General features: G+C 50.3%; 7 protein-coding genes across 7 annotated transcripts; 4 read left to right on the plus strand and 3 right to left on the minus strand.

Annotated features, from left to right (window-relative positions):
* Positions 1-6,351: 6,351 nt before the first annotated feature.
* LDX57_006627 (uncharacterized protein) lies at positions 6,352-7,213 on the plus strand (the record flags this gene model as incomplete). Its single annotated transcript, XM_046088342.1, has 4 exons — positions 6,352-6,678; positions 6,746-6,836; positions 6,901-6,980; positions 7,037-7,213. 4 exons carry the CDS (start codon positions 6,352-6,354, stop codon positions 7,211-7,213), a joined length of 675 nt encoding a protein of 224 aa, XP_045944312.1.
* Positions 7,214-8,857: 1,644 nt separating this feature from the next.
* Positions 8,858-10,876, minus strand: OSH3 (oxysterol-binding protein related protein OSH3; the record flags this gene model as incomplete). Its single annotated transcript, XM_046088343.1, has 1 exon — positions 8,858-10,876. The coding sequence occupies one exon, from the start codon at positions 10,874-10,876 to the stop codon at positions 8,858-8,860; it is 2,019 nt and encodes a 672-aa protein (XP_045944313.1).
* Positions 10,877-11,173: 297 nt separating this feature from the next.
* LDX57_006629 (uncharacterized protein) lies at positions 11,174-11,761 on the plus strand (the record flags this gene model as incomplete). Its single annotated transcript, XM_046088344.1, has 1 exon — positions 11,174-11,761. The coding sequence occupies one exon, from the start codon at positions 11,174-11,176 to the stop codon at positions 11,759-11,761; it is 588 nt and encodes a 195-aa protein (XP_045944314.1).
* Positions 11,762-12,614: 853 nt separating this feature from the next.
* On the minus strand, positions 12,615-17,092 carry spt6 (chromatin-remodeling histone chaperone SPT6; the record flags this gene model as incomplete). Its single annotated transcript, XM_046088345.1, has 4 exons — positions 12,615-12,865; positions 12,933-16,587; positions 16,672-16,851; positions 16,913-17,092. 4 exons carry the CDS (start codon positions 17,090-17,092, stop codon positions 12,615-12,617), a joined length of 4,266 nt encoding a protein of 1,421 aa, XP_045944315.1.
* A 1,034-nt stretch (positions 17,093-18,126) lies between these two features.
* ste7 (MAP kinase kinase Ste7) lies at positions 18,127-19,931 on the plus strand (the record flags this gene model as incomplete). Its single annotated transcript, XM_046088346.1, has 4 exons — positions 18,127-18,411; positions 18,478-18,635; positions 18,702-19,239; positions 19,305-19,931. The coding sequence occupies 4 exons, from the start codon at positions 18,127-18,129 to the stop codon at positions 19,929-19,931; spliced, it is 1,608 nt and encodes a 535-aa protein (XP_045944316.1).
* A 1,170-nt stretch (positions 19,932-21,101) lies between these two features.
* Positions 21,102-23,523, minus strand: HPC2 (uncharacterized protein; the record flags this gene model as incomplete). Its single annotated transcript, XM_046088347.1, has 2 exons — positions 21,102-21,477; positions 21,548-23,523. The coding sequence occupies 2 exons, from the start codon at positions 23,521-23,523 to the stop codon at positions 21,102-21,104; spliced, it is 2,352 nt and encodes a 783-aa protein (XP_045944317.1).
* A 1,035-nt stretch (positions 23,524-24,558) lies between these two features.
* On the plus strand, positions 24,559-25,941 carry LDX57_006633 (uncharacterized protein; the record flags this gene model as incomplete). Its single annotated transcript, XM_046088348.1, has 1 exon — positions 24,559-25,941. The coding sequence occupies one exon, from the start codon at positions 24,559-24,561 to the stop codon at positions 25,939-25,941; it is 1,383 nt and encodes a 460-aa protein (XP_045944318.1).
* Between the last annotated feature and the right edge of the window lie 316 nt (positions 25,942-26,257).

The following is a 26,257-nucleotide window of genomic DNA, read 5'->3' on the forward strand; positions in this document are numbered from 1 at the left end:
GACGGGGTCACTAAAAGATTGAATGAATAAATAAAAAAGACAAGTTAGCTTACGCACATACGGGCATTGCTTAATGAACTTGTTGGGCGTTTTGTTTTGTTCCTGTTTATCTGTCCTATTTCTATCTCTTTTCTTTTCCATCAGATTTCCCTGTTTGGTTACACATCATGTTCGTGTTTCGCGTTTCTCAATTCGATTCCTGTTCAACAAGAGTTAGATTCCACCAGTATAGTCTCATTTGTCTGTTCTTTATCTTCTCGGAGACAATAGAAGACATACAACCAATTTTTGCTTTGGAGAAAGTTATCTAAAGTTCCTAGTAATTCCCTTATGGTCTATATGAGGATGTAACGAGTTCAGAAGATGGTATAATCTCCTTTTTAAAATTGACGGGTGGCAAGAAAGTATTTTAAGAGTATTTTGGATTGGTAAATCAAAGACCAGATGTAAATATCTATGCGATGCACCTATCGGGAAGCTGGACTGCATAAATATGTGCGAGATCACCTGGTTAGAAAACAACCAAGACTTAGACATTCTTGCCAAGCCCCAAACTGCCATTACCTCGCGATTTCACCTTTCACCACCGCGTGCCTCCCTCGAAGTCAGCATGGCCACAGAACAAGGACTGTGTCATGTCGAATCAGCAAAGATCGAGAATAATTGCTCAACATCCTATCGAAAATGGTCTGAATGACTTTCGTGCCACGTTTACCTTGATCTGCGACGGCGCAAATCTAAGTTCACCAAATGAGATCGTCAATCAGCTCAAACGGAACAATAAAACATCGAAACTCATCTTAACTCATTATCTTCGCTAATCTATGTGCAGATGTGCAAAATCTCGTTTTCAACCTTCTAAACGCCCTTCAGATCCTTCCAGTCACTCGTTTTCTGCCATCCATTTCGAAAAAGATCATTCAAAGTGACCTGCTTCGACTCATATCTGCCGTCATTTCTAATGATTTCGACCTCAAACAAATCAAACCACTACTTAAAACATCCTTCGTGAATACATCGACAAATGAACAGATATGGAATCTTGTAAACATTACCACAGCAGAATCTATCCCTCCGCCTCAAACAATTGCTTCCTTCTCTCAACAAATCCCCTGACTTCACAAGACTAATAGCTTCGCGAATTCCTTCAAATATTGTCAAAAGGTTGACAAAGTCTTCAAAACCGAACTTGGACCTCTATATATTGGACTCTCACATTTTTATTCGACATTTTTTGAACAGATTAATAGCCTTCAATCTGCATCCGATGCCGTGTTCAAAAAATGCACAAAAAACAAAGATACTCTTTTTGCTGATGAATGGAAAGAATGACCAAAAAATGCACATCAAAAGAACGTTTTGACTTGATTTGCAGATCTGAACAAAAAATTGAACAAACTCTCAAACGATCACAATTCAAATGCGATGTATATGCGAAGATCACTAACATAACCTAATAAACCTATTCAAGACTTTACAGCAAAACGCAAACTAAACATTGATTTCATAAACAATACACACATTGACAAAGATACCCGATGTCAGTGATCACAAATCTTTATATTTGAAAAACTAAAAATCAATCCAACTGCCAACATCACTTTCAAAGCATGGCTTGATTTAAAAAAATACGTCAAAAAAGTTCTTGCAACCCAAGATACCCATCATTTTGTTTTTAATTTTATTTTATATGAATCTCTAATGAAGATATAAATCTTTGACCATCTAGAAAAAATTGCATCCGATCAATTCGATATTAACGAAAACAATTTCTAGTTTGTATCAACAATTCTTGATTTTCTATGAATGAACCAGACGAAATATAAATTTGATTCTACAATCACCACAAAAAATAGTCGACAATTTATCGAAATAAAACAGAACGACTAAACCGAACGACTTGTTCTCGAAAAAATGATAAAACGAACACTCTACATCGCGAATCAAACAATAATATGCTAGAAAACACATCGTGAAAAAAATCTTGAAATTTCATTCATTGTCAAAGATTTCTGACAATACACAGAACACAACAAAAAAAACACCCTTCTTCAAAAAATCACAAAAAAAAGAATAATCAACATTGCGCGATATTATCATCATACGACAATTTACATTCATAATAAGATTAACGGTGTCCAATATAATGTCCAAAATAACTTGAATATCAAAATCGCGAGTAATTATCAATCAAAACGATTGACTTTCTCAAATAACATAAATGTAACTAATGTACCGCAAAAGGATCGAAATAGCGACAAGTTTAATATAAAATATCTTTCTAATCAAACAGATGCTTTTTTACCATCTAATAAACAATTTTGTTCATTATCTTCTATCAAAACATCCAACAATTCATTGTCAAATCAAATTCATCAACGTATCATTCTGCGTGATTATAGAAAATCAATTTACAAAACAAATATTCGCCAGACTTTGCTTGCCACATTAAAAAATTGTATTGCAGAGCATCAATCTTTACAACAAATAAAGATCCTTTATCGAGATATTTCAGTCAACAATCTTATAATTAACGAAAATAAAAAAGAATTCTTCATAACCATCATTCTTGATTGATCTTGATCTGACAATCAGAAAGAAGCGAAATAATATTTCTAAAATCGATGAAAAGACTGACACAAAAACCTTTATAACAATTGACTTACTTCTAAACGAAAAACATTTTTTCATGCATAATCTTGAATCATTCTTCTAAATGAGCTTTTGAATATACATTCACTATGAAAATCCAGATAAAGAACGCGTCGTTGCAAGATTTGATAAATGAAACTTTGTGGATACGGACGAGTTGACTGATATAAAGCGGATTTCATAAGATCAGCGACTGAGTACTTCACAGAATACTACCAGCCACTAATTCCATGCATCAACATACTTCGCAAGATGATCTTTCCAAATGGAAGGAAATGGGCGAAGAAAGACCCAGGATTGTATGATCGGATGAAAGCCGTCTTACGGGGCGCCCAAGAGGACTGAGAGCGTTGTAGAGCATCAGTTTTGCACTGACCCCGGACTGAGAAGCAGTACAGGCGTTACTACGATTTGCAATCGCCGTGGACCGACTCGACGCCGCTTAACTTATAGTCGAACACAAATCACCCATTCTTCCCGATCTATTCTCTTTCCCCTGCGACTGACAAGTTCTCATTTTGCTGCCACTGGGGTTGGGCGTGTGATATCTAATGACTGCCTCTTTTGCATCGGTATCTACCGGGATGTTTGATCCACTGATAGCCTTGAATAGAGACTCCTATGTTTTGAAGCTTTACTTGAATAGTTTGCTCCTTCCGGCGTGTATTAGCAAAGGCTTGTTGCCCCTTTTCCTTCTTTATTATCTGCCGATAATGTTCTCTCTTTTCTTTAGTAGCTTCTTTGTATTTCCTGTATTTTCTATATTCCACGGCGGTCGATATGGGGATGTAGTATATAGTGTGTCCTGCCCCGGATTGATCTTGAAATTCCTTAATTATTGTGTCTCTGCTTAATACAAGGTTTGATCCACTGGAAGTATTTATCTAGTTTCTTTATAGTCTTCTCTAGTATTGCTTTTACTAGTGTCTCGACATCTCTAGCATTGACCTAGCTTGTAGTTTTTGATAAGGTGTTAAACCTATTGGTCAACATCCGATTGAGATCAGAATGTAACCGATTCAGATAAGATGACATCGAATTTTATTCTAGATTCACTAGGAATTTCTTCCTTGTTTCTTTCCAGGAGTTTACCAAGTAGCTGAATGGAATCTTTTGGAGACAGTGTTATATCTAGTATATCTGTTCGATCTTCTTTATTATGCTGGTTTTTCCAGTTCCTATCCAGATTTTTTATACTAGCGAGCTTATAATATTTATCCGATTAAAACTATTTTCAAAAGGTTTTATTTATTTGAAGTCTCTCGGAATGGAATTGAATAGTATTTGTCTTCAAGAGTCTATATTTAGCTTTTTAAGAACCTTGATTAACTGCTCAATTATTATAACGTAGAAATGAGGTCTTAATAGTTTACTATTTCCTTAAACATTTTCGGAATATTAGTTCGGCTTTTCTTCGTATAATTAAAGTCCTTATTGAAGTTAACGGCATCTAACAAAGATTCATGAGCCTAGCTCTTGGACGTATTCGAAGAAAGATGTCTTTGATGATGTATCTTCGCTATATTAATTAGACTATCAAGGTTTTCCGTATTATTAAAAGGCGGACGATTCCGAGCTCGCTTCAAGTGTCTCCGAAACGATTTAACGAGCCTGATAAGTGATCCCGAATTCTGTCCTGTCAATTTAAGTCAAGAATAAGATCTAATTCTGGAAAACCTGCTCTATCTGGTCCTTGTATACCAAAAGTAGAACGCATTGGTCATTCCTAGGTGTGTTCTGGACATCAGCAATCATAGTATCTACAATAGCACTCCTGAATGGGTCAGATTTGGCCCCTATAATATCAGAAGTCCTTCTTACAATATTATGTCGCTGTAATGGGAAGCCCTTACATTGTCCGGAGCTGTAGGATTGTTAATATATTGGTAACGTTTGGTTATGACGTGCACGACTGTAGCATCCCTATCTTCAAGAAGCTGTTACTCTTGCTATACAATTGGGAAGTAAGGGTTGACCTCAGAATTTCCCGCATGTTGCCTTTTCATTTAGTATTCTACACTCAGCCTTTCCCTGCCGTTATAGTCTCACAGTAAGACATAAATATTGGGAGTTTGTCTATGAGTGCAATAGATAAGCAAACGATTTGTGGAAGTGTTCAGTAGTGTTTTTTGTGTGTCTAGCAGAAGTTGACTTGTGCTACAACATTTGAGATTCTATCGATTTTATTACTTATCTAAAAGACATATAAGGCCTCTTTGATCTTTTTTAATTCATACTGTGGTGTGTTGTCTCCGATCCAAGCCCGAAAGAAGGTCGAACGGCTCATGATGTTACAGCAGAGTGTGTGTTACACCGCTCCCGCACAGGTTCAGGAAACTACTTATCTTGCTGTCGCCCAATTGATTTCTTGTTTTCATTCACCAACCATGTCCACTATCTATGATCAATCCCTCGGATTGCTGGCTGGAGTGGCAATACGATCCAGTCGAACCTCTACATTGTGGGCTCTAGGCGAAATATCGACATATAAGACTCGGATCCACAATGAAAACGAAGGCAGTATCGAAGAGATTACAGGGACTTGTGTAGCAACCGAGGTTGTTGAAGAGCCTAGTCCAGATAGAAAAGCAATTGAAGCGATAGTTAAAATCAAACTACAGTATATTGCATCCTCCCTTTGAGATTACAGACTGAGAACTAATAAAAAACAGATTAACGCCATGGGATTCTGGCATCCAAATGTTCAGTAACGAGGCCTGTCGTGAGATTGAAAATCTTGAAGAATTGACGAAAGCGGGATGCAATTCGACTCCAATATTGATCGAATCTTTTTCCTACATGCAGCATAGCCAAATGCGTTACCCTGGTGGCTATATTCTGTTTATTGTAATGGAAAGAATTCATGGACAAAATCTACAAAACTTTGGAGATCTCCCAATGGAAGAGCGGGATAGCGTGAGAATTGCCTTTATTAGAGCATTGTGGTAAGCGATCCGTTTCCCTATTAACAATGCCTGATTGATATTTGCTATTTTCATTCGCTAACTTTCTGACGATTGGGGCTATAGGGAGTTCCGTAACCAAGGGTTCTATCACGATGACCCTCGCCGATCAAATGTCATCTGGAACAAAACCACTCAGCGATGGTATGTATATCATTCTTCAATATATGCTGTTACTGATCGAGAAATAGTTTTATCATAGACCTTGAAGATGTATGGAAGATGAACTTAACCCCACGGAGAACTATCACTCTAGATTCAGTGATTGAACTTTCCTTATGGGGGTTAAACTCGGGTGACGTACAACTAGTTGATGATCATTCTAAGGATGATCAAATGATGCTACAGCTACGAGAAGACGGGTGGGCTTTTGACAACTTGGAAGAATTAGTAGCATTTCTTCAGTGCAAAAGAGGTATGAGCTGAAACCAATATTTATTAGATTTCTTTTCTATCAGTCTTTATCTTTGCTCCGCTCGTATGGCTTGTAGTTATTGAGTAATGTCACGGGAAAGTGTCAGAAAGTGATATCACGAAGCGACCGGGTTTGGAAGGTGAATGGACATGCATTACAGCATAATGATCGTTATATTTTGCTAATTGAACGCTCTCTATATGCATGCAATCATATGAATATCTCTGCGGTCATTCTCAAACAGTTGCTACTGTAGAGGAGTGACCACTTCGTCGCTAGTCCATAGAGAAATAATTCCGCATTTTCTTATCCAGTCCAACCATGATCCCTTACATCGTTTACTTCCCTCTTATCGCTTCCGTCCTGGGAGGACCAACACGGAGACCCGGTTGCAGCGATGGTCCTCATATCATTACCGTGAGAGAAACCAGTGCATCTCCCTGGGGAGGCAAGTTGCCGGAGCTAGTACAGGCTATAACGGACCAGCTCGACGGCTCAGATTGGGATGACATTCCATACCCAGCAACGTGGCATGATCCGCTTTATTCCCTCTCCGAGGCAGAAGGGGTTGTGGATACAACGGCGGCGATTGAATCATACGCAATGGATTGTCCCAGCACAGATATCATTCTCTTGGGATACTCTCAGGTATGTATCCCTTTATCTTCTGCGGTGCAGTTCAACACATAACAAAAAGCATACTTATTCTTCCCAGGGGGCGCAAGTCATACTCGATGTTCTGTGCGGAACCAGTGAAACTGGCTTTAATGAAACAGCCCCGCTACCATGGAGTTCAGGGCAGAATGGTAAATATCAAGCCATTCTTTGCGACCTTCCAGTGTCTCACTAACAGCTAATGACTTAACATAGTAAAGGCAGTGGTCCTGATGGGTGACACAAGTCACATTGCAAACATTGCATTCGACGCGGGGACCAGTACTAAAGATGGAGTAAGTGAAGTTATATACCTCTCCTTTATCCATGACACTTAGTGACATGATATCAGCGATTCCCACGGAAAAACAACACTGAATGTGCATCCTATACCGGTGTGATTCGATCCTATTGCGATATGAACGACATCTGGTGTGACAGCGGAGACAATCAAACAGTTCATGAGAGCTATGTTTCTACGTATAAGAGCGATGCTGTGGATTTTGCAGTCTCAAAGGTCAAGAATTAATCCCTTGCATGGTGAGTGCACCAAGACGATCGGAATCTGCTTGTATAACGCTGCGCTTGATGCGTCATCTGGATTGTTTTGTCACTGATGGCAGTGGAGATAGTTTTGATACTTTTCTGGACATATCCATAGTAGAAAGACCGCCCTAGATATTTAACCTACTTGGCTAGCAATGATGTTGTTTAGGTTGTAGTTCAAGGTGGTAATATGAATGAAAAGTCTACTTCGGAGTACGCTGAACAACATCATTCCTCATCATTGCCTAAATCAAGTTTGAAGATGTCTCAATCAGATGTACTACTAATTAAATCCCTTAGGTCAGGAGCAGGGCACGATCGATCCAGGAGAACTGAAGTGCATTCCCATTCTACAAGGGATGCGGTATTATCATATTGTGAAATATAGGAAGATATGGAATCACACTGATACTTTATCCAGTATTAGCCGTGATTGCATTCGATATGTACAGAATCTTGAGGTTTATTCTACGAGTTAGCAGAGGAATCAGCCATAGGGTTTGTGCCACTCAAACTTGGGATACTAGACATAGGCACCACATACACTCTAACATCCACCAGCATAATAGCTCAGGTCTAGTAAAGTGGCATACTACTTTTATACCTGCAAACAGCTGTGGTGGCCCAACATGCCAATGAATTTATTCTAGTATTACTGTGTTGTTTTATGGCCTGGGATAGGGTTTTCCCTGTTGGATTAGGTTTCCCTATGCCTTGATGCGAATGCATGGGCCTTTATTAGTTGTTTCAAATTAGTATTTTTGGCACCTAGAATGACCTTTACCGTAAACATATACAGAGCTCAACTGTATTAGACAGTTAGACAAACACCTGAAATTCTAACAGGAGATAGACTGACATGCTCTATATTCCGAGTATCTCTGATTAGCGATGACTATAGAGCTTCCCAACTATAGAGATACTGCTCACATGGTTTTTGTAGGGTTGCAGTCTTGCAGAAGACCTCTATTATCGGCGATAAATTCTGCAAGGAGGGCAGGTACCGAGTCAGACAGTACATCATCTTTTACCTAAACGTAGGTAAGGTTGGAATTCTTGCATGTCCCTATGAATGCTCTTGTCTATCTCTGTTTCACCTCTCTGACCACTGGCTGCCTCACCAGCAGCTGTTCAAGAAGGGCTTGCTAACGATAATGCACTAAGTAAGTTGAATGTATCCAACCCTGAAACGAGACAGTTAGTAGTATCTTCCCACCATGGTATCAAACTGTAGAGCAATATCTGGCGAAACGAAAATCCTGAACATTTCGTAGCACTGTCCGGGGTAGTCCGTAAGAGATACATACTCTATGGACCTTGCATAGTGTAGAATGCGGAGAAACCTCCGTTCAGCAAGGAGCGGAAAGAACGGTTACCCGCAGTCCTGTTGACGTATAACGGTTTTGCAAGGAATGAGTAGATATGAATATCTGTATATGTACCTTATATAAATCTAGGAGAGAAGAGATACCCTATCATGAACATTGAACAAGAAACAAGATGAAAACAAAAGGTTTCTATGCATCACGCCAAGAAAGAGAGATATACAGCGAAATCAACAGTAGATAAACAGACAGCAATTCTCAGATCCATAGATACAAAGACTGGCCGTGCTTACTTCGCTTCATTATGGCTCAAACACCGGAATAACACCGGACCAGCTCCCTCGAGACCGTTCCTCCCAGTATCCGTCCTTGCCGGATTTCAAGCGCCAGGCAACTTCGTCGCTGTTGTCATCATCGGCGCGGGTGAACCACCGCGGGGTCCACGATTCGCCTGCGGCTTCCATCTCGCGGCGACGCGCTCGCTGGCCTTCTTCTTGCTTCACTTTGACTTCCTCGGCGAGATCCACGTCGCCGTCCTCCAGGGCTCGTTGATCCGGACGCAGACGCGAGTCGGTCGGCGGGAGCTTGTTCGCTTCGATGGGGGTGATTTCGTTGAGGGCCGAGGCGAACGTGGTGAGCCCGTAATGCTTGGGTGCGTTGGACACCAGCGGACCGGCCTTCCAGACCGTGGTGCTCGTGGACGAGCCGTTCTTGGTGAGTTGGAGTGAGGTAGTCCAGGTGCCGGTGAGACCCAGGGGAAGCTCGCGGCCGGACGAGTCCACGGCCTTGGTGCTGACCTCCTCGCTACGACCGGAGAACATGCCGCCGGCCTTGAAGACGGAGACGGTCTTCTGGCCGCTAGTTTCGTTGGCCAGTGACATCTCACCGACCGGCTCGACATACTTCTCGCCGGCGATGATGTTGCGCAGGAAACAGGTGGCCGAGGACCAGCTAAAATGCTCGCCGGTGGTATGCAGGGTCAGGCGCATCTTGCCGTCCGTTATGATTTCGGCCGACTTGCCCCAGAACTTCTGAGTCGGCATAGGGGATTGGGAAAGACTCCAGTCCTTGCTATCCGCCTGGTACGCGAGCTGCACAGGCCGGTGCGAGACCTTCTCGGCGATGAACCGAAATCCCAGGTCTTCGCGGACAAGTTCGTACGTCTCGCCGAGCATGGGGTTGAAGGGTTTGCGGATGGCGCGCTCGCGGACTCGGCCGTTGGACAACGACGAAAGGGCGAATGCCGTCACGTAGACCAGTCGCTCAACAGGATCAGAAGCGCTGGCCGCATGGTCGAGGAGTGCCGAATACTCCACTACCTCGGCCGCTCTTTGTAGAAGAGAAAGCGGTTCATTGGAAGACACCGGCATGGAGATTTGCGACAGATCCTTTCCAACATTCTTGCGGAGGAATCCAATCAGACTAGGGGGCATCACTGTGGGAGCAGGGATGTTTGAGCGACGAGACACTTTGCTGAGCGGCAGCGGAGTGAGAGACTTAGGACGAACGGGGAACAAGGAGGAGAAGCGGTCGCTATTGGGTGCGGGGACGTCGGACTCTTCATCCTCGCTGTCTGAAGGTGCATCGTCAATCACTACATCTTCCTCGGCCTTGGACGTCGCAGCGTCGGCGTTCTTGGCGCCATCGGCGCCTTCGTCGTCGCTGTCCTGGATAGTCAACAGCGGGGACGCATCACCACCGTCGTCGGCGTCGAAGAATTCCTGCGACACGTCCGACTCAAAGCTGCGACGGGATTGAATGGGCAGACTGGGTTGATGCTGCCGCTGTTGCCGCTGTTTGCCCTCCGCGATCAGAGTTGAGAACTCGCTCACGGCATGATCCAAGTCCCGGAGAACGGTCAGAAGATGTTCGTGAATCTCCTCGATCTGATCGGGGTGACTGGAGATACTGCTCGGTTTCCGATCACCCGAGAGGGAGGCAGCATCTCCGCTGCCTCCGGGGGCCGGCACCGCCAGTTGGGAGGACGAGGAGGCGGCGACGGCGGTCGGAGGCCGTTTGTAACCACCTTGTTGGGCTGCTGAGCTGGTCTTTCGTTTCCAGAACGGGCGCTTTTCGCGGGATTCGGAATCACCGCCGTTGAGTTCGCGAGGCGGTGGGCTTGGAGATCGGCCACGGGGTCGCTCGAGTGCACTAGCGCTGCTCAAGTACTTCGGGTCTGTATCTCTGGCCAACCGACGAATGAGGTCTCTCGACCCCGATACCTGGCTGACCAGCCCTTCAATACGTCCCCACTCGCGCACGTCAGACACAGGGGGACCGAAACGCTGCGACGGCACACGCAGCAGTGGCGATGACGGCATGACCTCCTCGGCCGGAGTCTTGGAAGAAGAGGCCTTCTCGAGGGCCCGCTTCCACGAGGTAAACTCTTCATCGTTGCTTGCTCGCAAGTGCCAAATCTCGGTGCCGGAGTCGATGGAAATCTCCCGCGTGTTCTCGCTGCATGCTACCGCCGCCAGAGATAGCGGAATTGAGCCTCGCAACGCAGAGGAATTGCGGTCGTGATAATAGGACAGAGTCGAGGTTTTGAAATCCAGCGAGAAGAATCGCCTTGCCCACCCCTGGTGCCGCTTCCTGCGTCGCTTCTGTAGGATACCGGTATGGATCAAGCCCGAGTCGCAGTCAATCGTCTGCGGGATCGATTTGGCCGTACTGTTACCCCGTCGCCGCGAAGTCGCACCGGCCTCGGGGGCTTCCGTCGTCTGAGAGGGCTGACTAGCGGCATGAGGGACTGGTACCGATTGCGGAGGCAGCGCCGTGGGGTAAGTGAGCAGGACGAGGGTCACGGTCTTGGAGATCTGCTTGGAAAAGGTGTTGTCGAAGACCAGCGCGTAGTTTCCGCCCTCATTAGCGGGCACGTCGTAGGTACCTTTGACGATCTTTTCAGCCTCGCATTTGCCGAGCCAGCGGATCTGCTTCAGGCCGAAACCAGCCAGTCGGTCGAGGATGGAGGCGGAGGCATTCGATCGCGAGCTTGCGGTGGACGGCAGGTTTTCGGTCGAATCGGTGCTGTGAGAGCCTCCGTTGGAGCCCAAGACAGCGGAATGGCCGGGGTGCTTGAATATTCCGAAATTGAGGGATTTCTTGTGCGGCTGAATGCTCCAGGAGATGGTGTGGCCGGGTTTGACATTCACCCAACGAACAAAGTAGGACTAGACACGAGTGAAGATCAAAAAATAGGTAGTTAGCGGACAGTTCTGTTTTTGAGGGATTAGGATATAAGAGCCCAGCCAGGGTCTGCAGGTGTCAGTTCCTCTGGAGGAAGTGGGACTCTGCATGCATTGTTGTCCCCTTACTTTGCTATGGATCTCCAACTCCTCCATGGAGGCCATGATTGCGCGGGGGACCAAGTAGACGACACACTAGAGAATCGAGGCAGAATTGGAAATTGTTGAAGCCAGATACACGGAGAGAATGAGACGACGATGGAAAGAAGAGCGATTCCGGTCTACGAGGAGGGCGATGAGGCTGCGTGGCCAGAAAGGATGGACAAGAAGATGTGCAAGGCGCGGCTGATGTCAGGTTGGGGAAACAATCGGATCAGGATTGTTTGATTTACCCACTGGCCAAGACCCCGACGAGCGGCAGGGACGAGAACACACCCCCTGGATTGCCGACAACAAAGAATGCAACCGAGGCCGAATGGGAGAGCAAGAATGGGAGCAGACAAGGAGATGGAGAAAGAAGGGAGAATGCGGAGGACAGCGGAAGCCGAAGGCGAAGGAGGCTCCGCGGGAAATCACATGGATGGAGCTGGTCAGCCGCTCCCATTTTTGCGCCTCGCAAAGGGCCGAGGGTCTCTAGACTACGTACGAAGTGTGGACTGTCGCTCAATTGCCTTCTTTGCTGGAATTTGGCTGCCGCTTTTCACCGGTTGAATAATTTAAAATAGCCACGATGAGAGAATAAGTACAAAAATAATAAGCAATCAGGAATCACCGAGGAATCAACACCATCCGGAGCCATAGACATCAAAAAATATTACAGTATACAAAAGGAGTAGGAACATGAACAAAACCCCTTTCTCTCATCACCCTGGATTTACCTCCGTCTACCAGCTTGCATATTGGTAAACATCAATTTGAATCCGTTGCAGAGAGCCTGCATGTCTGGGTAGGGATTGCGCTGTAGTTCGTAGCCCTGAGGAATGACCTTCACGGGCCAGCTCTGCAGCTGGGAATTTTCTCCGGCCTTGAAGCAGAGGAAGAAATAGCCGGCGTGCTTGGTGTCGATGCAGAAGGAGTAGGCCGACCGCTTGGGGTTGGCTTTGGTGTAGGTTTCTAACCAGGAGTCTGTGCACGAATATTAGCCTCTTAACTCAAAGCAACAGTGAAACAAAGAAAAGAGGGAGGAACTTACAGGTGGCATCCTTGCTGCCCTCCTGGTACTTCTCATGTAGTACCATCTCGTCCACCTTCTTGGCCATCGCCTTCACATGGTTGAAGATCAGGTCGTCCAAATCGCTGTATGTGTATCGACCGCCAACCTTCAGAACGCGCCCGACGGAGAACTCGTTCTCCTTGTCCAGCTCCAGCACGTCGATATGCTGGAACACGCCGTCCGCGACCTTCCACGTCACTGCCAGGTGGTCGGGACCCTTCGAGGAAGGCCGGATCACCACGTCACCGCGGCTCTGCGATCCGAGGAATTCTACGGCCTGCGTGGAGTTGAAGGGCCGGAACAACGGGTGCTTGATCACACGCATGGCTCGCCCGCCGCTCTGGGTCTTTTCCTGCATTGCCTCGCGATCCTGGTGTTCCTGTCGATCGTCCCATTCGCCCTGCAAGCGATCTTGAACCTTGCTCACCGGTCGGCTGACCTGCTCCTCGCGCAGCGAGACGTTGCAGGTAAAGCTCTTCCGGTTCAGGAACAGCACCTTGGCCGGCACCGTCTGGTGCGGCGCGTACAGGGCCCGCACCGGGATGTCATATCGATCCGTGAGCTCCGACTCGGGCACGAGGGCGTCGATGCCGCAGTCCAGCTTACCGTCGATGTGGTCGTCCGACACGCGCTTGATGGAGATGGGCACCACCATGCCCTCGGCCAACGTGTCCGCCGTCTCACCCGTGAGCATGGTGAAGATATCGTCCGTGCTGAGGAAGACATACTGCTTGCGCAGCTCCTCGTACGGTTGCTGCAGCTCGGCACGGATCGTCTCAAGGGTGGCTCGTTTGCGCTGGTTGAGGTTCTTCTCCAGCTGCTCGGCGTACTCTTCCAGAATCAGGTCGTTCACTCGGTCTTGCGCCTCCTCGCGGAACAACTTCCGCACGATGGCGCCCGGTCCGTTCTCGTCCGTCTCCGCCTTGATATCCTCCTCATCCAACTCCAGGGCATCGGCCGCCATCTTTCGCGCAATATCGTAGTCTTCCGGGTGCACTCGAGTGTTGTCCAGCGGGTCGGCATCCGGGTCGGCATTTTCAAAGTCGATGTACAGGAAACTGGCACAGTTATTCCACACCTTCACGCCCATGGCCGGATACTGCGCGTTCACACCCAGGAGCTCCACGCGGTTGTTCACAACGCCGCCGTTCATGTTGACGATCTTGAGCAGATGGGCCGCCTTTCGCGGGCCCAGACCACAAACGTACGGGAGAAGATTGGCGGTCGCCGTGTCGGTGACAGCTTCGTTGATATCCACGCCCACCAGGTTCACCATATCGACCAGCGCCGTCTCCAACTGCTTAAGAAGCAATTCCTGGCTGACCAGTTGCTGTCCCGGCTTGAACTGAATGGAAACGATATCCCGCCCCAAGGATGCATACTCTTTCAATGGGTTCTGCAGGTACTTAGCCAATGCAACACAGTAGTGTGACAAGGGCGCGAAACTCGGATGATCCTTCTTGGCACGCTCGCTGTGCTGGTAGAGTCGCGCCACCTCGTCGTTGACAATGACAACCTCCAACCGATCGCTGACCTCATCATCTCGGTCGTCGGTGTACGGCGCACCGCGCAGGTCCTTCTTGTCGACAACGTCGGTCAGAAGTTTGTAAAGCCGGCGAGTCTCCGGAGAACTTCCGGAGACACCGATGACGTCGGGTCGGCGTCGACGCACGAGTTCGTCAAACCCGTCGACATCTTTGCCGTCGGGGATGTTGCGATCGCGGTCGCCAATCGATAGATCCGTAAATTTGCCGTTTTCTAGCACGCGACCGTCTTCCTCCACGTAGGCCCAATGGATCGGTTCTCGTCCGACGATGCCCGATCCCGTAGAGAGAGCCAGCACCCGAGGAACGGTACCCAGCACCATGCCCTTGGGCTTATAAGGGGCTTGATCCAGTCGTTGGGAGAATGCCTCACGACACTCCTTCGCCACATGGTTTTCGCATTCTTGACGGATGTTCTCTTTCACGCTGCGGTTGATCAGTCGTTCCAACTTCCCCAGGGCCAGGTCCAGCACGTCGCGACGAGTGCGGTTCCAAGCGTCCGCGAGTTCACTATAGTTATCCGACTCGATGTCGGGGTACAGACGTTGCCGGAAATGATCGAAGTTCTCGAAGCGGACCTTCACCTCCACGAGGCCCTCCTCTTCGGCCTTGAGCATGCGGAGGTATAGCTCTGGGCGGCGGGCGATATCGCTGAGCTGCTGGTTTCGCAGGTACTTGAACTCGTAGTACGGATGTTGCTCATCAATGCGCCGCAAACCCTTCTCGGTTCGGAAGCAATCGACGGCGCCGTTCATGTAGTAGGCCTGTCGGATCACCTTGCGCATCTTGGGGCTCACCACGATCTCTTCGGCGAACATGGTCTTGGCGGCTTTCAGAACGTGGGACGAGTTGGAGAAGTCGTTATCCACTAGTCCGTCGGCCATATCGTCGGGGCGCTCGGTCGGGTCTTCGGTGTATTGTCGGCGGCCCTCTTTGAGAGCATTCTGGGCGAACGCATCTGCAGAAATGCCAAAGGCACGCACCAAACCATAGGCCTTTCCGTTCCGGACACGCTCGAAGAAGGTCTTGCTCGAAGCCTTCCGTCGCTGCGTTTCGCCGTTGGCCTCGCCGTTCGTCAAAGCCATATCCCGTAGCTGAGAGGCGTATTGGAAGTGGATATAGTCCTGCACATCTTGAAGCTCCTCCATGGTCACGGCGGCCGGAAGCATCTCTTCTACCACCGGGTCGTTGACTTGGAACAGGCTCTGCACATTGTCATAGGCCTTCTGGATCGTGTTGCGCTTGTCCACAAGCGCCTTGAACTTGAGGTCATGGTCGAAGATATCCCAAAGGTCCGTCATGTTCAGCAGCTTTTCTGCCTTGGTAGTGTACTGCGAAGCATCGGCGTCGTAACCGGCCCCGTCCACGGGAACCTTGACGGCGTGAATCATGTAGTCTTTGCGGTGCTGGAAGATGAAGGGAACCTCCCAGTCGTCCGTCACCAGAAACTCCAAGACCTTGGCGACGGAGCGTTGGAAGGGCTCCCGGAGCTCGGGCTCGATGCGCTTTTTCAAGAGCATGAGGTTCGAGATCCAGGCGGCCTCCTCGCGGAATTGCTCCTCCGTCAGAGCGACGTCACGGTACGGCTTACGGGCAATCTGGTGTCGCTCTGGTTCGTCCAGCAGACGAATTTGGTTATCCTCCTCCGTCAGCATTTTTTCGGCCAGCTGCGACGGTTCGAAGACATCCTTCAAATCCAGGTGCTTTTCTTCATCCACCTCCTGCTCCTGTTCCTGATCCTCCATGGCCAGGGCAAAGTAGTAGTCATCCCCATCTCCGAAGGCGGCGCGCATATCTTCGAGAGCATTCTCATCCAAGCCCGTTGCATCGGTGGTGCCCAGGTTCGACATGAAGGTCTTGGGGCGGGCGATTTCCAAATCTTCCTGCTCCCGCTGGCCTTCCTCGTCGGAGAAAACATCTTCCTCAATGAAGTCATCCATTTCATCATGCATGGGCCTCCGATGACCGGGTCTGCCATAGTCGCCCGCCGGTTCCTCCTCATCATCGGAGTTGAAGATGTCATTGATACCTTGAGATGGTTGTCGAGAATCACGGTCTTTATGGCCACGCTTTAACCGCTTGAATTTGGACTGCATCAAGAGAGAACATTCGAGTTAGCTCGCTTTCACCCTTCTCAAGGAAGAGACCACCGTTAGAATGGGGGTCATCGTTACCTCGGCAGCGGCCGGGGGTGGTCGCCCCGGGTCTAGCTCCCCGATGAGCTCCAAATCTTCTTCGTCCAGATGCTCATCCTCGCGCTCACGTTCTTCCCTGCGACGTTTCTTTCGTTCCCGCCGCCGCTCAGCGCGGTCTTCGAGCTCTTCATCTTCGTCGACGATGAAACCCTCGCGGACCTAGCACACGAGGACGTGTCAATACAGGGATGGCATTTGTTCGGATCACCGCATGACTTACTGCGCGAGCGGCCTCTTCATCATCATCCTCGTCCTCGTCTTCTTCACTCGAGTCGTTGTAGTGATTCGAGGCACGCGCACCCTCGCGAGCTCTCCCTTCATAGTCATCGGCCAGCTCCTCCTCATTTTCATCATCATCATCCAACATAGCCTCTCCTTCAACGAAGTCGCGGGCGCTCATCTTGGAGGATCTCGGGTAGAATGGAAGGATTGAGCTATGGGGAGAAGGACGGGTTGTTGTCGAGGACAAAGGAAAAAGAACGAGAAGTGACGAACGCGACGAGACCCACCACCGAGACGAGCAGCAGACAACGTTTCCAGCACGGACAGCCCGAGCAAGAGAGGAAAGAGGGAATAGGAAAGGAAGAGAGAGTGAGAGAAAGGGAGACGGGACGAAGAACAAGAAGCGACAAGAGTCGTCGAAAGACGAGCGAGACTTGCGGCTGGGCCAAAGAGTTGTGGCGCAATTATTTTCACCGCCCGGCGAGGTGTGGCTGAAGGCGCGAGATCAGGTGAGCGACAGATCAGGTGATCGTATGCTTCTACCAGTTCATCTTTTAATATTTGATAGTAAAGAGTTAAGAGTTGAAGCACACAATAGACGACGTTCACACTATAAAATAGTGAATAAGTCATTCCAAGGTTCACTTCAACCAAAGTTTGTTCTGCATGCTGACACCGCCCCAGTCCTAGTTTATCGATAGTTTGGGGGTCTTTTGTTCCATGTTTCCCGACTATTGATGCCGCTAAGATTACGTTGTTTGTGAGAGTGTCTAGTAGTAGAGTACTCCGTACTGTAGAAATATAATTATTAGAGGAAATAGATAGAAGAACCTCTACCTACGGAATTCACAGGAAGGACCACTCCTAAATACTACTACTCCGGACCTACTCATGAAGGACTCCTACTACTAAATACTACTACTACTAAATACTACCCCACCTTCGACCTGTTGCCGCTGCGTCTTTCAGCGCCCAATAAACCCACCTGGTTTGTCTCACCAGCCCAGTTTCTCCGTACCTCCGTCCCATCAATTCACGCCCAGGGGGTTTCGTTGGCGCATCTTTTTCCTTTTTATCGGCGCCTTTTTCTATTCTCTTAAATCCATCCATTCATCCTCCCCGTCCCCCCTTCTCGCTCGCGCTTTCTCTCTCTCTCTCTCTTCACCTTCTTCTCCTTTCCTCTCCTTCTCCCCTCCCTCCCCCCCTATCACTATGGCCGATCAATTCAAGGCTCGTACGTTAAAACGCAAGAATGTCAAGGGTCTTGCCCTGAACGCCGCCCCGAAACCCTCGTCCAGCACCGACAGTGATGGGCAAGCCTCCGGTGCCGTCGGAAGCGGCGAGGTCAAACAGACAGACACCCTGGAAATCGGATTGGAGTTCCGACTCGACCTCCGCAGCGAAGATTTGGTGACCTTGAAGGAACTGGGCGCAGGAAATGGCGGTACGGTCTCCAAGGTGATGCATGCGTCCACGAAGGTGGTGATGGCCAGGAAGGTATGCGCGCGGTCGGATTCGACGTCCCAGTCTTGTCTTCAGTCTGCTCACTCCTCACGAACGCAGATCATTCGAGTCGATGCCAAGGAGAAGGTGCGCAAGCAAATATTGCGGGAACTGCAAGTCGGACATGACTGTAATTCTCCGAACATCGTCACTTTCTACGGAGCCTTCCAGAACGAAGCCCGAGATATCGTCCTGTGTATGGAATACATGGATTGCGGGTAAGTGGACTCCGGGGTGCTACTCATATCAGGACTAAGGGTTCTAACCTGTTGGGATCTGATTAGTTCGCTCGACGGGATATCCAAGGATTTTGGTCCAGTTCGGGTGGACGTGCTGGGCAAGATCACCGAGTCGATTTTGGCGGGTCTGGTCTATTTGTACGAGGCTCATCGCATCATGCATCGCGATATCAAACCGTCCAACATCCTCGTCAACTCGCGAGGAAATATCAAGTTGTGCGACTTTGGCGTGGCTACCGAGACCGTGAACTCCATAGCCGACACGTTCGTCGGAACCTCCACCTACATGGCGCCCGAGCGTATCCAGGGTGGTGCATACACGGTGCGATCGGACGTCTGGAGTGTGGGATTGACGGTGATGGAGTTGGCCGTTGGTCGCTTCCCCTTCGATGCGTCCGACGCGTCGGCCGGAGACCGTGCCAGCGCCGGTCCCATGGGTATCCTGGATCTTCTGCAGCAAATCGTGCATGAGCCGGCCCCCAAGCTGCCCAAGAGCGACGCCTTCCCTCCCATCCTGCACGAGTTCGCAGCCAAATGCTTACTGAAGAAGCCCGAGGAGCGACCGACGCCTCGAGAACTATATGTATGATGCCCCCGAGAGAGATCACAACCGTGGGTTTATTCCCTTTTGCTAACGACCGGATTCAGGACAAGGATGCCTTCCTGCAGGCGGCGAAGCGCACGCCCGTCGATTTACAAGAATGGGCTATCAGCATGATGGAGCGACACAACCGCAAATCCTATCTAGCTCCGGCGCCGCCCAAATCGCTCAAGGAGGAGGCCTCGCAGCCCGTCCCCAACCCCAGCCCGGCCGCCACCAAACCCGTGTCCAGCAAATCCTCCTCGCGCACGCCGCAGTATCCCCCCTCGTCCGGCGATATCCCATTGAACATGCCCGCCGAGGTATCCTCGTCCCATTCCCGTCACTACCAGTATCCTTCGAACCCGTCGCCGCGACCCTCTCGATCCACTCGGTCGCCGCCTCTCTCGCTGGAGCACCTGTCCCTGGAAACCAAGGAAGATGAATATCGCTCCGGCCGTCGTCCGTCACGGGCACATCTGGTCGATCCCATCTCGGCCGTCGATTCCTCCTCGCGACCTTCAATGAGCTCCCGCTCGGCCAGCTCTCACAACACGAAATCGCGCATGCCTCTGCAGTCCTCGACGCACCCCATTCGCGCAGCACCACCTCCCAGCGGTCCTCCCCCGCCGGTCCCAACGTCGGGCGGAGGATCGTGGCAGCGCCAGCCCGGTTCGATGCGCGGAGCTGTATAATTCAGTGGCTTTGGATCTTTCTTGCCTTGCCTTGCCTTGCCTCCATCTATGCAGCATTTGCCATATCAATGTTATCTTTGGCTATCAGTGAACATACCTCATTTCCGTCACCCCTGCAGGACTAGCGATTGATCTTTTTTGCTTTCGTGATCATTTTACCCCCACCCCGTCGCCTTATTCTCCATGTTCAGCTAACGAAATACTCGATCCTGAACTAACCAACCCATCCCTATCTATCTACCTATTCATTCCTGATGATTTCTGCATCGGCAAAGGCGTCTTCTTCCCTCTTATCTTGACTCTTCGGTTCAGTTTTGGACCCATCTTCTTTTTACCTTTACGCTACGCTGGTTCATTTATTTGTTTTTTTTTTCTCTTTCTGGTTTATCATGTTGGTTTCCATTTTTCATAACATACTTCCTTCCCTGTTTTTGCTTTGTCAATGTAAGTCTTTTTCTCTCAATGGAGGTTAGATGTCGGGCGAGGCTGGAACTCAAACTCTTGTTGCATCTGACCTGAATTCACCACTTTTTGATCTGTCTGTTTGATTACGGGTTTTGCTCCTGTCGATACGAAGTACAGAATCAGAATTTACGAATCGTTTTCTTTTCTCTTATTTTTTTCTGTTCAATTTTTATTTCTGGAGTTTCATATCATGTAGACGTCGAAATCAGCAGCAGCACGAACAAACACTACTAGTAGAGTCATTTCCCGGATAGATTTGTCCGCGCGAAAGATAGATAGTAAAATAGGACATGAGCAATAAAAAACTGAAACAATGCAAGAAACATACAAGTTGACACCGCACCGAATCATGCACAGGAAATCAGAAACGACACCGGTCCAGGCGAGAGAGAGAACAGCCAAGCAAGCAAGCAAAGAAGCGTAGGAAACCCGTGAGGAGAACATCATGTCACAGAACAGAACCAAGTAGGGAAAATCGAATCAGACACCGTAAACTGTAGTCACACCCATACAGCAGTTTCAATCAATCGTTCTACAAGAAAGACCTTTCGCGTTGTCTCTCTGCACTCGATCCCAGCGACACCGGCAGGAAGATTGAGAGAGTCAACACAGAATGAAGATAGTAAAAAATGGGCAAGATATAAAGAAACAGTTATAGAAGGGTGTTAATAAGGGGGCGGAAACAGAGAAAAGAAGAGAGAGAAATTATTTCGTCCCCAGTTCGTGCTCAGGTCCGGAAAGGGGAGTCGCTATGTTTGGCCGCGGGGCCAATTCGACCATCGACGGCGTCTTTCCTCCTCGTGTACTCATCGAGCCTCCGCGGCCAGCGACTCCTCCGCCTCGACCATGCGATGTATGCCCATTTCCGTTCGATTTGTCCTGCTCCGTTTGTTGACGAGCCGCTTTGGCCCGCGGACGGCGCGGATTGCCACCTCGTGATCCGGGACCGCGTAGAGGAAGGCCGGTTTCCTGCGATATGGGGACGGCAGCCGCCAGGGGAACTTGATGCTGGGTGGTTGGCGGGCCTCGTCCGCGACCTCCACGTCCACGGCCGCGACCACGTTTGATTGTGCCGTCGGCGCTGTAGACAAACGCGTTTAGTATTACTCTCGATGTGAGCACGAAGTGTGGCATAGATGGGGATTGCGTACCGTTCAACTTGCACCTTCTCGCCCTCGGGCACCAGCGGTCCACTGTATACAAAGAACCCATCTTTGCTCGCTGCGGCCTGTTCCTGCCAGGCTAACTCGCTATCGTCCACAAACGGATCGTCTCGGTCATATTCCTCCATCTTCTTCCTGCGGCGCTTCTTCTTTCCCTCCGTAGCCTCGGGCCCGTTGGCGCGAGCCGCTGACGGGCCAAGCGCGCTTTCCCCTTCCAGATCACTGTCCCGATCCATCTCCAGGCTCAGGTCCTCGTCCGCACTCTCTCCAGCCGAGACTCCGCGACCAATCTTATCGTTCCGTTCCAACGCAGCACCTGCCGCAGCCACGCGGGCCAGTCGCTCCTTGTGGGCGGCAAGACGGGGATGCAGCGCTGCAAACCCGTACTGCTCCTCCGCTAGACGGGCGAAATTAACAATCCGATCGCCATTGCCCTGTAGGGGGATATGCAGAATGATACTGGGCGTGCGTTGCGAAGAGGGATCGTCAGTTGATGCGCCGTCGCCCATGCCGAACAGCGCATTGGAGATCAGTCCGGAGCCTTGGGGTAGCGCCGAGGGAGCTTCCTTTGCCGCGCGGGGAGGCTTCGGCGATGTAGGGTCCGATGGTGGTGCCGTGGGAGGTGCCGTGGGAGGTGCTTTGTTTTCCTTTTTGGGGGTTGTAGCCACCGCAGACGGGGGAGAGCGATCCGCATCGACGTCCATGGGAGTTGGCTCGGGCGACGGCGCCCGCTGATTATTTGACGAGGCCGGTTGCGAAGGCTCGGGCATCGCAGGTGGGATCATCGGCGCATGCTGGGCCGGCGGAGACGAATTGGAGGGCGAAGATTGATGGGAGGGCTGCTGCGGTTGCGGTTGCGGTTGCGGTTGCGGCTGAGGCGGGTAGGGCGATCGATGAGCGTAAGGAGAAACTGGTCGGGCTTGAGGGGGGAACAGAGGCGGAGGCGTGGGCGCGATGGCCGGTGTGGCAGCCGGCGAGGGAGAGTAGGCCGAATTGCCACGCCCGGGGGAGACGTAGGACCGGGGAGCATAGAGCGGAGGCGACGAATTCGTAGGGGGATCGATTATGCTGGCGATAGCCGGCGACGCGCTGGCACGGAACTGTGGCCGGGGTGATGGCGGGCGCGCCGACGGACTGAAGGTAGAGGTAGGCCCTGGGGTTGAAACCGGAGCTGGAGCTGGGGTGGCCGTGTCAAATGCCGACCGAATGGGGTCAAAATTCTGGCCGCTGGTCCTGGTCGGCGGCGGGGGAGGAGGTTGAGATTGAGGGCGCGGGGGCGGCCCTACCGGAGCCATCGTATGACTATGGTAGGAAACCGACTGCACCGGGGTGGGGTGAGCTGACGACGGTAGCGAAGCGGACGATTGCAGCGAAGGGCGAGGTCCTTGTTGCATGTGCGATGGGGGTTGGTGGTGGTGATAATGATGATGATGGTACAAAGAGGCGGCCGGCAGAGGAGCTGGAGGACTGGCCGCGGGAGTAGTAGGAGCTGGCGGAGCTGGAGCTGCCGTGGGAGCTGGAATTGGAGCGGGCGGCGCAGTGGAAGCCGGCATGGAAGGCCTCTGTTCCGCAGGCGTCTCCTCCAGCTTTGGTTTCTTGCGAGAATGGGAGGCCGAATTGGTCGAGGAATGAGCGTTTGACATAGACACGGATTTATCGCGTTGGCGTCGATTGCCCCGTTTCGACTCCTTCTGCTCCTGCCCGTCTTTATCCTTATCGTTTTCCTTGTTGTTGTCCTTCTCTCTGGACTTATCCTTGTCCTTTTCCTTCTCTCGGTCCTTGTCCTTATCTTTTTCTTTCTCCTTGGGTTTGGTCACTTTGGTGTCTTTGCGGTCGAGATCTGCTTCGTCGTCCTTCTTGCGACGCGACCGTCGAGGGCGAGCTTCACGAGGAGGTTGGGCGGCGGCGAGGGAACGCGAGTGGTGATCGTCCTGAGCCGGCCAGACGGACGGCTCCGGGGACATGATGACAAGGGACGATTAGGGTGCGAGCATCGAGATAGAGAAGACTAGAGGGTATGGCAGGCGGCGAGGTGGAAGACGAGTGGACGACAGGAACGCGGTTTTTTGATGGATCGATGCGAGGGTTGAACTGTCGGGGAGGAATGAACTCCAACACGAAATAGTCCGAAGGAAAAGAGAAAAAAAGAAAGGAAAAACGAAAGAAAGAAGTAGAAATATGAGCGCAGATGAAAGAAAATGAAATTAGAGCATAGGACGAGATGGAAGGGAAAGGGTTGGATGGAAGATGGAGGATGGAAGTCGCGGAGGAAGAGAGAAGAAAACGCGAACGGGAAAAGGAGGAGAAAGGGAGGGAAGAGAGTTCAGACGAGAAGGGAGGAAAGGATGGCAGCTCCGGGTAGAAAGAGAAAGTAAAAGGAAGTAGAGAGACAGAGGGAGGGCGACGGAGAGAGCGGAAGAACGCTGATTGATTGATAGATAGATTAATGGAAGAATAAATTGATTAATTGCTCGATCTGCTGAGGAGGAGATAATTATATCCTGTTTCTCTGGTATTTCCGGTTGTTCAGATCATATCAGAGAACCAACTAAACTTAACGCCTCCCAGCACTCTCAGGACGAACTACAAGATTAGGGCACGAAACGGATAGTCCACAGTCGGTATCGATGCTATTCTAGGGAGCTCTGGAGAGGGAACTGTTCCTAGAGGTACAGAGAGATTGTGTTACTTCTTTTTGAACAGGATTCCCCTCCTCTGGCCGTCCTTTTGTTGCATTGCAAGAGATGATGGTGTAACTTGGAAAGTCTTGATATCAAAAGGCGGAACTCAGATGATCCCGCCTTCCCCAATCCGGCAGAATCATCACCTGATGGCGCTACCCCCAATCGAGACTAGTTGGTCGCCATTTAGGTTTTGAGCCGCACGCTGACTCATCTTGCTGCTCATGCCGAACCCCGCGCTAGTCCGCCTCGGGATAGCTTCATCTTGGTCCTTTTCGGACATTTTCAACGTCGCATCCTTCCCTACTTCGACTGAAAATGGCGTTCCGCGGCGAGCGATTTGTGCTGGATCTCGACGATGACGAGGAACAGTCCGGCCCCGTCATTGATCCTCAGGATCCCTCTTCCTTCTCCATCCCCGGGATGATCGGCGAGATCCGCGAACGCTCGCCGACCGTTGCCCCCGCGCCTCCAAAGCCTCCCACCTCCGGATTTCCTGCGCACCGTCGTCGCGCCAAACCGTCGGCTTTCAAGCAGCGGCGAGAAGCTGCTTCCACAGCCCCGCAACCGTCCGCATCGACGTCCGGACCCGTTGATGAGAGGACGGAAATCGGACAAGAGAACAGCCGCCACCTAGCAGCCATGTCGGAGGATCAAATCCAAGCCGAGCGGGAGGAACTGATGGAAACGATGGACACCTCCCTCCTGGAGAGGTTCCTCCGCAGAGCTCGCATTGACTCCCCGGAAGAACAACCTTCTGCTCCTCGGCCCCGTCCTGCTGCAGCATCGCCGCCGCAGACGACCAAAGAAACCACACCCCCTCGAGAAGACACTGGCCCCAAACCCACCCCCAAACCCACCTCCAACACCGAGTCAGATTCGCGCGGCCAACAAAACAAATCAACTGCCTCATTAGATGACCGAGGCCCAACGCACATCCCTGAAGACATGCACCCAGCATCCGAGTTCCCAACCGACGGGGCCGTCCATTTCCCAACTCCGCCAAACCAGTCGTCCAACATGCCCAATCTCGACCCATCATCACCCTCCTTCCTCTCCGACCTGCAAACCCACTACTTCCCCAACATCTCACACGACCCGTCCGTTCTATCCTGGCTTAAGACACCCTCCGCCGAAGCCGACGCTCCCGACGCCAACTCGGCATACCACCCCGCCAGCGACGCCCAAGCCGTCCACCCTGCAAACCTGCGTTTCTCTCTACGCGGCACCGTTCTTTCCCCTAGCACCTCGCTCGCTCTGCCCACTACCCTGGGCCTCCACCACCACGGCAACGACCCCCACGCAGCCGGGTACACGATCCCAGAACTCGCCATCCTCAGCCGTTCCTCGTTCCCTGCGCAACGATGCATCGCATGGCAAGTGCTCGGCCGGATCCTGTTCCGTCTCGGAAAAGGCGAGCTCGGAGAACGCGGCAGCACGCTGGTCGAGGGACTATGGGCCGTCATTGAGAAAGAGCGTGTCGTTCCCGGTATGCTGGCCGAGGCAGACGGCGCTTCATCAGCTGGTACGAAGCGTGCAGGCAAGGAGCAAAAGCAAGACCAGGGTCCGTCTGGAGTTAATAGCGGTATCGGTCGTCATGCAAGTGCGACTGCCTGGGCCGTCGAGGGAGTCTGGCTCTGGCAGTCTGGGGGTGGTGGAGATCGAGGCATTCTGAAGGAGGGAGAGCTTCGATCGCAGTAGTTTCTCTCACCTTGGATCTTTATTTTGCTTTGCGGCATATCCTTTTCTCTAATATCTATTTTAAAATCAAATGTGGATTACTCGGCAGGTCTGGCGACGGACGGCGCATGGGATGGTCTGTTTATTTTAGTACCAAGTTCTACCGTGATGAATGGAAATGACCCATCTTATAAGTATGAATCAAGTCGGTTTCTCAATTGAACCATTGGACGATTAACATAATGCACGTGTTCATTTAGGCATTAATATAATTAATCTACCCGTACAAGACATACCATAACCCCTATTCGTAATCATAATTCTCAAGCACAGTGGA

This window comes from Aspergillus melleus (assembly GCF_016097325.1).
Source record: "Aspergillus melleus strain CBS 546.65 chromosome Unknown contig3, whole genome shotgun sequence".
NCBI lineage: Eukaryota > Fungi > Ascomycota > Eurotiomycetes > Eurotiales > Aspergillaceae > Aspergillus > Aspergillus melleus.